This window comes from Arachis duranensis, chromosome 5, assembly GCF_000817695.3.
Source record: "Arachis duranensis cultivar V14167 chromosome 5, aradu.V14167.gnm2.J7QH, whole genome shotgun sequence".
NCBI lineage: Eukaryota > Viridiplantae > Streptophyta > Magnoliopsida > Fabales > Fabaceae > Arachis > Arachis duranensis.
In genome coordinates this window covers 86,596,004-86,609,264 of record NC_029776.3, presented here as the reverse complement: position 1 = coordinate 86,609,264, position 13,261 = coordinate 86,596,004, and the positions used below count along the sequence as shown (strand labels likewise).

The window sequence follows — 13,261 nt, the reverse complement described above, 5'->3', positions numbered from 1 at the left end:
TACGACCTCAAGCCCATCCAATTCAAGCATATAATTTTGTTTAGGTTAATAAATACATACATTTCAATTTTGAGTATATATATATATACTCCAGCAAAATGTATGTAAGAAAAATGTTTTAGAATAGAAAAGAATAAGAGAGATTTTGAGAAGAATTAAAGGAGAGAGATACTTTTATTGAAAAAAATTTTAAGAAGAAAAGATACAATTACTAATGTTTTGTTTGTCAATTACATTTCTATTAAAATTAGTAGTATCAACAAATATTTCAAATTTAATATTATGAAAAAAATAAAAAAAATTATATAAGGACTAGTTTGACTAATTTTTAAAATTTGAAGGATGAAAATGACTTATATCTGAACTTTCAAGGACTATTTTGACTATAAAAATCTTTTGTACATGTCAAGTGACACGTGGCATGTCACGGGTATGCCACGTGTCACTGACATGCCACGTGGCACTAACCTGCCACATGGCGTGCCACGTATCGCTGACCTGCCACGTGGCGTTGACTGTGGCGTTGACCTGCCACGTGGCGTGCCACGTCATCATGCCACGTGGTACTTAACGTACCACGTCATCGCCCATCTGACAGAAGGACTAATTTGACTTATTTTTTAACTTTTAGGGACTAATTTGATTAAAAAAATCATTCGGGGACGAAAATGAAGATCGCGTAATCTTTCGGGGACGAATTTGAGTATTAACCCGATAAAGTATTGATGAAGTGTTTGAGAGACTCTAATCAACAACCTCGATGCTATGGGTACAACCTACTCGGAACAAACTCTAGTGAGAAAAATTCTTAGAAGCCTCACAAAGGAATGAGAAACAAAGGCCACTGTCCTAGCCGAAAGCAAAAAACTAAGTCCCATAACTTATGATGAGTTGAGAGGGAAACTCCTTTCCTATGAAACCACACACACAAACCAAGATTCAAAGAAAAACGGAATAACCCTTAAATCAAAAGTTGAATAAAAAGAAAGTGAGTCTAGTGACAGTGTTTCAAATGATGAACTTGTGTTTTTTAATAGGAGGCTTAGAAGACTAGTGAGAAACAAAGGAAAGTACCAGCGCTCAAGCTCAAAGGAGTACAAGAAGGACACAAGCAAAGTAATTTGTCACAACTGCAAGGAGGCTGGGCATCTCAAGTACAACTGTCTAAACTCAAAAAGGAGGATAAAGGAAAGAGAGAAAAGAAGAGAGTGCTCATGGCATTTTGGGAGGACCTTGAGAATGATTCGGATGAGGAAGAAGACTCCGAATGAGAAGCTCAAATCTGTTTTATGGCTGGTGAGGATCAACTTGATGAGGCAAATTACTATGACCTGTCCATAGAAGATTTACATGTTATCATATATGATCTCACTTTGAATTCTGAAAAAATGCTGAACGAATACAATAAATACAAATCTGAAAAAGAAAGGCTAAAAGCTAAAAATGATTTTTTAAAAGAAAAGGTGAAGGAAACCAAATATGCTTTGGACATTATTGAAGAAAATAGATTTCTGAAATCTGAACTTGAGAAACTAAAAGGAAAGCACATTATGGCTCCTTCACAAGAGCTCATTGCTGAAAATAAAAGATTAAATGAAATGATTAAAAGATTTTGATAATCTTTCAACAAAATTCATAGCCTCTTCTTCAAAAACAAAATCCATCATGAATAAATTTGGTCTGGGACATGTTTCCTCCTATGAAGAGGAATTTGGAAAATATTATTTTGATGAAACTGCATCATCTTCAAAGACTGAACCTGCATCAAACAAGTCGGGTCTGAGTTATGTATCAAAAAATGAAGTTGCTTTAAAAAACTCACAATTTCACGAAAGAACTCCTCATACAAGAAGCCCATATGCTTACAAAAATTATAGTCTAAATGCGTTTGCAAAAAGAAACAGTAATAACAAACATTTTGTTAAAAGAAATGCCTGCTTTTCAAAAAACATTAAACCTCCGTCATTTAATCATTTCCAGCATCATAATTCACATCTTTTTCAGCAATATGGTTTAGAAAATCATTATCTAAATTGTAAGAAAATAGGTCATTCTTACTTACAATGCTTCATTAGAAAAAGAAAAGTAGGAAATCAAATTTACAATGTTCTTTGTGACTTTAATGCACTTGAGCAACCAAGGTGGATTAACTTCAAAGGGTCCAAATTAATTTGGATACCTAAGGTTGATTGAAATCTTATGCAAATTTTCCTAGCATCCAAGAAAAGGAAAGATATGTGGTACTTAGATAGTGGGTGTTCTAGGCACATGACTGAAGGTCAACCTTCTTCATCAAACTAAACAAGTATGATGGAGGTTTTGTGACCTTTGGAGATGATGGAAAAGATAAAATTGTTACTGTTAGAAAAGTAGATAACAATCACTCTACCTTTATTAATGATGTCTTCTGGGTTAATGGTTTGAGACATAATCTTTTGAGTATAAGTCAATTGTGTGATTTAGGTTATTTGGTGATTTTTAAAAGATTGGAATGCTGTGTTGTAAGTGAAAAGATCAACAATGTATTGTTTATAGCTAAGCGTTGTGATAATGTGTATGGACTCACACTTGATAAATTAAATGATCAAAATGTAGCTTGTTTTCACTCTAAAGAATCTGAAAATTGGCTATGGCATACGAGATTGGGTCATGCTAGTATATTTCAACTAAACAAGCTTGTCAAGAAAGGATTAGTAAGAGGTTTTCCTTTGATAAATTTGACAAAGATATCACTTGTGATGCTTGTCGAATGGGAAAACAAACAAAGAGTTCATTTAAATCAAAGGAAGACATCTCTACTAAAAGACCACTTGAATTGCTACATATTGATTTATTTGGTCCAACAAGAACCCAAAGCTTAAGTGGTAAACATTATGGGTTAGTAATTGTGGATGACTACACTAGTGTTCATACCCTGACCCGAACTTTAGGGTCGGGTCGGCAAAGGATAAAGGGACCAAGAGGGCTCTCTCACCTCCACCAACCTCTTCTTAAAGAGCTCGGAAGATCACCAGAAGGCCCAAAGAGGCCCAAACCAGCAAGGCCACCACCCACTAGAAGGCGGTTGCCAAAGGATATGATCTAACCCACAAGATATAAAGATAAGATAAGGATATTCCCCCAAAGAAGATCAACAAAAACCACTATAAATATACTGGAGTTCCCAGGTATAACTGATACTCCAATTCTACAAAAAACCTGCCTAAAGTCCTTGCTAACTTAAGCATCAAAGTCTCTTACAAGTACCACCACCCAACCTCCCACGAGAAGCTCAGATAGGCGGCACCTCAATATCAGTAGATCGGAGACCAACACTTGAAGGAGACCCAGAACTCACGACTGGTCCAAACTCAAGGTTTCAGGTAACCCACGAAACATTGACGCCATTGCCGAGGAACCTGGAAGTCACCTCACGATCATGGCGAACAACCCACCTCATAAAGGACACACAATATCCGAACTAGAAGACGGGACACAGACAGAAGACCAAGACATCACGCTTTCCCCTCCACCATCACCTAAGGCGACAGGCTATCCTGAAGGAGAAAAACACCTCCCAATCTCGGAGATACTAAGCACAGTCCGCGAACAACAGAACTACCTCAAACAGCTAGAGCGAGAGACCGAACGCCAAAGGGAGACCGAACGAGATCTTAAAAAGGAAGTAAGACGTCGCTGAAAGCTAAAGGAAAAACTCCAAAAGCTTGAGGCCAACCTCCGAACCCGTACTACACGAACCGATCGCAAGACCAGCCTCTCCAAAGAACAAGACCCATTCATAGAAGAGATCATGAAAGTGAAAGTCCCCAAGGACTTCAAGCCTCCCGACATGGATCTCTACAATGGGATGTCCGACTCGTACCACCATCTCAGCAATTTTAGGAGCTGGATGTACCTTACCGAGGCCTCTGAAATTCATTGATAACCTCTAAGATGATGACAATGCTGCCACTCATCCTGAAGAAGATGCTGGTTCTGAAGAAGATGGTTCGGATGCCTGAAATTGTCTCAAAATGATGCCACCTTGTGTTTACTTTTATCTCATAAAAACTGTTGTTTTTACTTTTGGACTCTCTTTTATTATGTCTCAGATAACTGTAAACCGTTTAACAACTGTTGCTTTTAATTTCAGTTATTTAGATGTTTGAACTTTGTATTAGTAGTTTGTTGTAGGTTTTAAGTTGCAGATTTGCATTTGATTAGATTTTCTCCCTTGATGACAAAAGAGGGAGTAGTAGTAGTAGTAATAGTAACAAATTACATGTGTTGTGTTGTGTGTTATGTATAAGGTGTATATGTTGCATGTATCTCTGTTTTGCATGTTTGTTGTTCTGTTTTGTTCAAGATTATGCTCTGTTTTGTTTGGCATTGGCCTGGATTTTATTTGCTGGTTGTATAAAATCTCTTAGTTAAGTTGAATTGTGTGCAGTACATCATTGTGTTTTCTATAAGAATGTGTAAATAGGAAAGAAGAGAAAAGCACAAATCTAGGGGGAGTAACTCTTGAAAAGAAAAGGGAGAGCAACACAAAAACAAGTGACATCACTTATATGGAGTTACTTAACCCTATTCAAAATCAATTCCTTTGATCAATGTTATAATTATGTTTGTCATCAAGGGGGAGATTGTTGAGTTATGTATATAACTAATCCTATTTTGATGATGACAAACATTATTTTATTGGGTTAAACACCTAATTAGTTTTGATGGCCTTATTTAGTATTGTAGGCCAAAAATATAAACATAGCAGCAGGCCAAAATGGAACAAAAAAATAGAATTTGCTATTGTGGGTAATATTTACAAACGAAGCCCAAATGAGAAATGACAATGAAATCACATGGGTTGAGAGGTAAGTGAAAAGAATCCAAGACCTAGGTACATCACTCAAGCTGAGTAAAGGTCTAATAACCCAAATCAAACCCATTTAAGCTAAGTCAGAAGTTAAAGGTGATTTATTTCCATTTGCATGCAATTTACTTTCTTCACTCCTTCCCTAAATCTCTGCTACTCTAATTTGGGAAAAATGGAGAAAGTGATATCTGATAATCAATGCTGTGAATCAAAGGCCAAAATTATTTCTTGGGGGAAAAGCTCTAGCTCAAAGGTTTAGATCTGGGTTTACCACTGAACAACTTTTTCATTGCGATCCTGAGGTTTTCGGTCAAGCAAAAAAGCTTGGATTCAAAATTCTTAATTTAGGGTTTAATTGAAAATAGTGAAATGGTAAGTTGGTGAAGCACACAGCTCGAGGAGTTGACTTGGAAGAAAGTAAATCAGCAACATTGACCGAGGTACAAAAGAAAATTTTTTCTTCTTTTTGAAGGTAAGGAGAGAGAACCAGATTTTGAGTTTATTCTAAAGAGTTTCTCTCTGAAGAGTTCATCACCTTTGAACAGTGTTTTCTAGTAAAAGAAGCATTCTGCCAAGATGAAGAACTTAATCAGAGTCAATTGAATCTGGTTAAATTTATAGCAACAAAGGCTATTGAAGCATTAATCTCCTTCATGTTTTACAATTTGTATTTCATTTTCATTGTATATCTTTTTGTAATTTCTTGAGAGGTAAAAGGATTATTGTGAGAATCCAAGAAAATGCCTATGAGTGATAAAAGGTTGAGTGACACACTTGAGAGAAAAGCCTAGAGTGATTTCAGATTTCTTTATGTTGTTTCATGTGTCTTGTATCTTGTACCTGTGAGGTGCCCTTTTCTAAGTTGGGTTAGCATTTAGAGTGAATAGTTAGGTATTAGCATAACCAAGTCAAGTTAGTTGGAAACTTGAGAGAAAAGGATTGGGTGAATCCTATGAATTGGTGTATGTAATACTTTAACTATAGTGGAAATTTCACCACTGTTATGGTGGAGACTGGATGTAGGTTGCATTGCACAAGGCAACTGAACCAGGATACATGCTTGTGTCATTCTTCTTCTTTTACTCTAAGTTCTGCTTTCTATTATTTATGAGACAAAACTAAATTGTCTCATAAAGTTTTCGCTGCACAATTCAAACAGACTTTAAGTAAAGTTTGCAAGTAAAGGCTAAATTCATTAAAGTAAAAGAAGGCCATAGATTCAACCCCATTCTCTAAGCCTTATACAACCTTCATTCTTCCAACCTTCTCCTCTTCAACAACAATGACCAACAAGATTGCCCCCATCACCACCACCAGACTCGACGACACCGCAACATGACAAATCCTCCAAATTAGTACTGACAGTAACACATCCATAACCACATCAACCGAAGAAGAAGAAGCAAGCAAGCAAAGGCAATGAGAATAAAGAAACAACAACACAATAAAAAACTTCCAATGATAAAAAAATAAAGTCAAAGAAGAAGCGATTATGTCGTCAGAAGTAGAAAATAACTACCATCTGGTGGTTCGGTTAATCCCGGAACAAACGGCACAAACAACCGAAACCGAATTGAAGAACATTATTTTCGGAATTGTCACATCATCAAACTTTCGGAACAAAGAAAAGAATACTTCAAGGTATGGCAGAGACAAAAAGAAACTAGAGGCGTTGTTTGGCTGGATTAGAAAGTAAAAACGAAGGGTTACCAGAGTTTAAAATATTCTTCAGATTAGTGCCAAGATGAACAACATCAAGGAGAGGAGGAGGAGATGAGTGGAGACGAAGAATAAAAATGAACATTTGGAGGGTTAGGATTTTATAGGTGAGAATTGGATCAATTTAGGTGTTTTAATTAAATTTGAGGTACCAATTTGAGTTGAACTCATTGTGTGTCCACATCAGCGTGCAGTTAACTGTACATCTCAGCGCCGTTAAAAAGTCCAGTAACTTTGGACTAACAAAAATTCGCGATTTTGATAGTGAAAAACTTATTTAATCATTTTAAAAAATGAGGAACTAATCTAAAGCGAGTTAGAAATTTTAATGACCATTTTAGACATTACCTCAATTTATTTTATTTGTTTCATGTTGATCACTAAAAATATATGCTCCATTCAGTTCCAATACTTGCAATTCATGTTTTTTTTTTTTTCAGTTCAATATCTATCATTTTCACAGTTTAAGAAAATAATTGTTAGCTGTTTTTATCCCTTTACCCATTTTTATATTCCGTAAGATTATGTACAATGAAGAAAAAAAACTGGTATTATAAATTAATTATGAAATAAGAATAATCCACTAAATATTTTCTAATCAATTTCTTATTTTAAATTGCTTAGTTAGTCCTGTGCAAAGAGTCAAAATCCAATGAGTCTGTGTATGGGGTTGTGGGTCTATATAAAATTATAAATAATCAATAACAAATATGGATAAAAATTGGGATTATAATTTGAAAATTTAGATACAACTAAATATGTGTAAACTATATAGTAATCTAAATCCCAACAAACTTTTAATAACTAAAAAAAATTCTTTTAAAAAAGAATAATCAAGAATAAAAGAATTTCTCAGTTCCAAAATGTTAGGCGACTAACATTTTTCTTTTGTATTTGTCTTGTATTTGAGCCAACATTTGCTGACTCTAATTTTTTTAACTAAAAATGTTAATCGCCCAACATACTCCTCAATTGTAACCTCAACCTACGGCATTACATCATTGGTTGTAGGTCCTCTGTTCCTCATAATTTTGCATATTACCCACACCAAGAAAGAAAAAAGAAAAAGTTTTAAAAGAATAAACAAATTTGGAAAACCCAATAATGATACAAACTAAATACATGGATGAACCATTCCAACCAATTCTTTCATGCCTAGCACACTTTTTTCTCAAACCCAATTGTAATCATCATCTACACATCCTGATCCAAATCATCATCATAATCTAATCTCACTTAGCCTTTGAAACAAGACTTTGTTGTCAGCTTCATCATATTCATATCATAATTAAGAAGATCAACTCATATATTAATTAATCTCCCCCATTATATATTATTATTAATTAAGATCAATTTCACCACTCTCCTTCACCTCTTGGATTCTATCCACAGCTTCTTTGACATCCAATCTCTTTTCAACATCAGCTTCACAACAAGCCAATGCAATCCTTAATAGCTTTGCCATCTCAACCTCATTTTCTTTGCTTGCACCCATTTCTTTATCAAAAACCTCACTACTCCACTCTTCAGGAACAACTGAATCAACCCAATTTGCTAAGCTCAATTCACTCCCTCTCCCTTGTTGCAAGAAATTTGCTGGGAATTTTCCAGTTAGGATCTCCAAGATTAAGATCCCAAGGCTCCAAACATCAGTCTTCTTTGTAACTCTGCCTTGTTGCAAATACTCTGGTGACTTGTAAATTACCATAATGTCTGATGCAAGCTCTTGATTAATCACCGGCACTAAACCATAATCTGTTAGGACTGGTTCATAGTTTTCATTTAGAAGAACATTTGATGATTTTAGATGTCCATGTGGTGCTATTAGACTTGGCATCTCTTTGTATAGATATTCAAGACCTTTTGATATGCCTTTCACTATCTTTAATCTTGTTGGCCAATCAAGGCTTGGTTGCCCCAATGCTTGGTGTCCTGAAATTTTTTTTTCAATAAATAAATAACTATTCTATATACAATCATGCCAAATTAAATTATTCATTCATATAGAATATATGTTGAAATACAAAATATATTTTGAAAATAAACTAACTAACACATATATTTATACACATAATAATTGATTTGGTTGCTGATCCTCTATATAAGTATAGCATTTTTATTCTATATAATAAAAAAGAAGTGGTGCATTAATATTTCGGTCAAATCAATTAATGATTGGGGGAAAATCTTTTTTGATATAGAATATAGTATTATTTTTGACGATGGAAGATTTAAAGAATTAACAATTCTAACAATAAAAAATTTAAACAAATTCAATACTCATCAAACATAAATTGAGTTAGTTTGATAAAACTATCAAATAATTTACCAATATTTTATAGTTTTATTGAACTAATTAATCTAATCTTTCATACTTAAAATTCTAGGTGTATAAATATTTCGTAGTGAAAAACAGTAGTTTACTTGGCAACGAACATACCGTGAAGGCGAACAGCCAAGCTGCCATTAGGAACAAAATCAGTAATCAAGAGCTTCTCTTCCCTTCTGTAGTAGTAAGCTACCAAAGGAAGCAAATTAGGATGACTCAACATCCCAATCCTTCTCATGTGTTCTTGAAAATCTTCCTTATTGCAATTGTTCATCTGCTTGAATCTTTTCACAACCACCATTGGTCCACTTAACAAAGAAGCCTTATAGGATGAACTGTAACAACCACTGCCCAAAATTTCAGCAGAGGCCTTCAAAAGATCTTGCATATCAAACTCTTCCCTGTCATCCTCCCTCTTCACAAATGACAACCTCATGCTATGTTTCTTGCTTCCACGGGAAGATCCAGTTGACCTTAAAGACCTACAGTTGTTAATCCAGAAAATTTTTATACAATCATAATACATCATGTATGATTCGCACAATATGTCTAATACTATTTTAATATATTGCTAATAAAATGAGTACATATTTTGTAATAATCAACAATTATTTAAAAAATAACATTTTTAATTATGCTTTTTGACATTTGGTCATTATTACTATGTTGATAGAAAAAGGGAGTCAAAGCTAATTTTAGATCCACCAAGGTTCGAACTCTTGATCTTCCGGTCTAAAACTCTAATACCATATTCTGAAACCACTCATCCCAAAAAGGTAATCTGATAAGACAATGTAACACTAATAATCATATCTCTAATACTTTCTAAACCTTCATTTAGGTCATTGGCTCCCTATACTTTCTCTTTTTTTATTTGTATAATTAACGAGGATAAACAAAAACTCAGTAATAGTTTTTTAGAGAAATAATATTTACATTATTTTTTATCTTCTTTTTTTATTTATTACTTTAATACTAAAAGTGAAAAGACACATATTACGCAATTTAATTTTTTTAACGATTGTTTCTGTTGTGGATAAAAAAAAAAGAATAAATCTGAGTTAAAACCTGTGGCTACCACCATCATCGGAAAGATCTCCTACTTTCTTGTGGAAGCTTGACGGTATTGATGGACTCTCGAATGAAGAAGAAGGCTCTCTGCGTTGTTGTCTTTGTTTTTTTCTGTGAAGAAGGAGTACTATCACTGCTGCAATCACAAATATTGCCACCGCAGCAAATATAGCAAGCACTATTATGCTCGCTAATGATGTCTTATTCGACGGACATTTGTTACGTAATGGCGCTCCACATAACTTTTTGTTACCTGAATATACACATCAATAATCAATACCTTCATAATGTATCCCGCCAAAAATTAAATACTTGTATAGTGTAACTCAGATATTAAATATAATCACTCATGTAAAGATGTATTAATACGAAAATGATAATTATAATATTAACACATATTATAATTATGTCAGCTTATATTTATAAATGAATTCATGTTTACATGAGTAGTATTTTTAAAATTATACTACATATACATATATATTAAAATTAGTCACTAATATAAAATAAATGTTAAAATATAAATACACATAAAAAAAATTAAATCATAAGAACAACTGAATGCGAATTTTTGCGAAACAAAGAATAAATGATAAGAATATGGCGTATGAGGCGATTATTATTTTTGGGAAAAAAATGTTACCGGCGAAAGATGCACGAGGAAACTTGGTCAAATCGGAAGGTATTTGTCCCTGTAATTTATTATCAGCGAGGCTCATTGATCTCAATGTCGGTGGCATACTCGGAATATTTCCACTGAATTGGTTTCCCTCCAACCTCAGCTCTCTAAGCCTTGGCATTGTGGATAACGAACTTGGCAACGGACCACTAAACTTGTTATTGGACAAGTAAATCTTCTTCAGCCATTGCAAACCGGCGAAGGCATCGGTCGGAATCTCTCCGGAGAAATGGTTATCGGAAAGATAGATCGCCTTCAATCCCGGCAATTTGTTGAGCTCCGGCCACGAGCCTTCAAGATTATTGTGCATGAGACTAAGTGTCCTCAGATATGGTAGACCCTTCAAGGCGTCCACATCGATGGATCCTTTGATCCCCATCCTCTCGAGCTTTATCCCCCATGTGTTCCCGTTATAGCACAAAATGTGAGGCCAATTCGCCTTCGCTCCGTTACATGGAGGCGTTGTTGAATTCCATGACGATAAGGCGTCGTTGTTTACCTGAAGGGACTCCTTGAACTTGAGGAGGAGGTCGGTGTCGGAGGCGCCGATGGCCACGCTGTGCATCATGAGGATGGCGACGACGGCGGTGACGAGGATGAGTGCCATAGTGGAAGGGGTTGGCACACGCACAAGGAGAGGTGCCGCGTGCACGCCCTTGGGAAAGGGCTCTTTGGTAATTTAAAATCCAGAAATACGGAGAGAAAGAGAAGAGAACGTGCTAGGGATGAAGAAAGAAACGGCTTGGCTGTTGCTGATTTTGGTCAAGAAAACAAGAGAATGAGAAACGCAAGGACAGGGTAACGAAATTAAGAAACAACGCTAAGAATAGTACGTAGTAGAAGTTGCTTCTTAATTAAACAAGAAGAAGTAATAGTAATAATAAGTAATAATAATAATGATCATGATAATAATTATTTTATTTTTCTTTTTCTTGTTCGTTTTATTTGTTTGTTATTTTCAATATATGTTATGTGTTTGTTGAATTCAACATCAGAAATATACGCCCAGCCTTTGAAATGTACATATGCATGTTGCATGCCTATTCTTGAGCCCTTTCATTTGGTTGACTTTATGTTGACCTCTGCATCCATAATAATTATATGCTTTGATTTATATTTTCTTATTATATAATATTCACTTGAAATCTCTTTTAGCTGTGATTTGTTTACAAGGAAAAAATATTATGTGCACTAAAAATCAATTATTAATTTAATTAATATATATTTGTGTATAAATATCAAAAATATTATTTCTATATTAAAATTAGTTACTAAAATTAATCATTAATATATTTGTATATAAATATATGTGTGGTTTAATTTATTTTCAATGTGTATTTATATTCTAACATGTATTTATACCGATAGCTAATTTTAATAGCTGATTTTAGTATATATATAATATAATCGTATATATAAATATATATTAATTAATTTATTTTTAATATATATTTTATATTTAAATATATATTTTATATAAATAACTAATTTAACGAGTAATTTAAATGTTATTTTTTGTTTTTCCAAATGAAATAAAGAGATAAATATGAATTATCTTTATTTTAAATATTTTATTAGTTAAAATGAGTATTGTAATTCACAACTAACTCTATCCATTGTTATTTACAATTATTTTTAGTTTATTGTTAAAATAATTGGATTAATATAATGAGATTAATGGTAAAAATATAAAAATAAGTACAATTGTCGCTAATCTAAATATATAAAATTATCATGTTTACGAAAAAAAATATAAAATTATCAACAATGTTAGAAAACCAAAAACATATTAACCAAAAATCAGTCAAAATGTATCTGAACTTCGTGAAGAATCGGATTTTAGTTTGTGCTTCATGATCCTAGAAACTGTTTTCAAACATATTATTCAAAAAGTGATTATAAGTAAACGGTTTTGTTTACTTTTTGGTATCGATATTCTAATTATTTTAACTGTTAATTTTAATTAATATATATATATATATATTATAATTTAAATCAATAATTAAAATAATTGGAACACTGGTGTTTCGATATAATTAAAATTCTTCTTATAAAATAATACACAACTAACCCTGAGTAAAGGGATAGTTAAGGAAAAATTTATAAACAAGTAATAAGTAGAAAGGACCAAAGTGTCATTTCACATTTTACTATTCACAGGAGAGAAATGTGTCTCAACAGAAAGAATAACAACTAAAACGGTGCGTTTCTATGTCCAAAGTGTGGTGACGCAAAACTGAAAACCCGAACTCCTAAACCCTGCGAAGCCACGAGCCATGGTTGGTGGTGAGAGAGAGTGCGTGTTCATTTCATAGAAGAAGAAGAAGAAGGAATGGGAATATTCGAACCTTTTAGAGCCATTGGATGCATAACAAGCGGTGTCCCTGTTTCGGTTCAGAGACTCGGCACCGAAACTTTCGTCACTGTCAGCGTTGGAAAGGCCTTTCAGATTTTCAACGTAATTTCATTTTCTTATATTCTTTTGTTTTCCTCTTTTTGTTTCATTGAATTGTTTGAATATCAATCTAATTTTCTTTTAATTTCTAATTTTCTCTGTGCAGTGTGCGAAGCTCAATTTGGTTATAGTTGGTAATAACTATCACCACTGCAC

At 33.7% G+C, this 13,261-nt stretch overlaps 2 protein-coding genes across 2 annotated transcripts in view; one reads left to right on the top strand and one right to left on the bottom strand.

Annotated features, from left to right (window-relative positions):
- Positions 1-7,620: 7,620 nt before the first annotated feature.
- On the bottom strand, positions 7,621-11,320 carry LOC107490099 (pollen receptor-like kinase 1). The gene is made up of 4 exons (XM_016110867.3): positions 10,615-11,320; positions 9,969-10,224; positions 9,012-9,382; positions 7,621-8,503 (listed from the first exon to the last, which is right to left on the bottom strand). The coding sequence occupies exons 1-4, from the start codon at positions 11,255-11,257 to the stop codon at positions 7,911-7,913; spliced, it is 1,863 nt and encodes a 620-aa protein (XP_015966353.1). The 5' UTR covers positions 11,258-11,320; the 3' UTR covers positions 7,621-7,910.
- A 1,532-nt stretch (positions 11,321-12,852) lies between these two features.
- LOC107490128 (uncharacterized) overlaps positions 12,853-13,261 on the top strand; it is a 6,762-nt gene continuing 6,353 nt past the window's right edge. Inside the window, 2 exon segments of the mRNA XM_016110894.3 lie at positions 12,853-13,108; positions 13,212-13,239. Coding sequence (XP_015966380.1) covers positions 12,983-13,108; positions 13,212-13,239 — 154 coding nt within the window. The 5' untranslated portion in view covers positions 12,853-12,982.

What these genes read in the sequence shown, in the direction of transcription:
- LOC107490099 (XM_016110867.3), bottom strand. Translation starts at nt 11,257, where the DNA reads ATGGCACTCATCCTCGTCACCGCCGTCGTCGCCATCCTCATGATGCAC. An exon ending in TCCTCGTGCATCTTTCGCCG is followed by an intron (nt 10,225 to 10,614) that starts GTAACATTTTTT and finishes GTGTATATTCAG; the next exon opens with GTAACAAAAAGTTATGTGGA. An exon ending in GATGATGGTGGTAGCCACAG is followed by an intron (nt 9,383 to 9,968) that starts GTTTTAACTCAG and finishes TAACAACTGTAG; the next exon opens with GTCTTTAAGGTCAACTGGAT.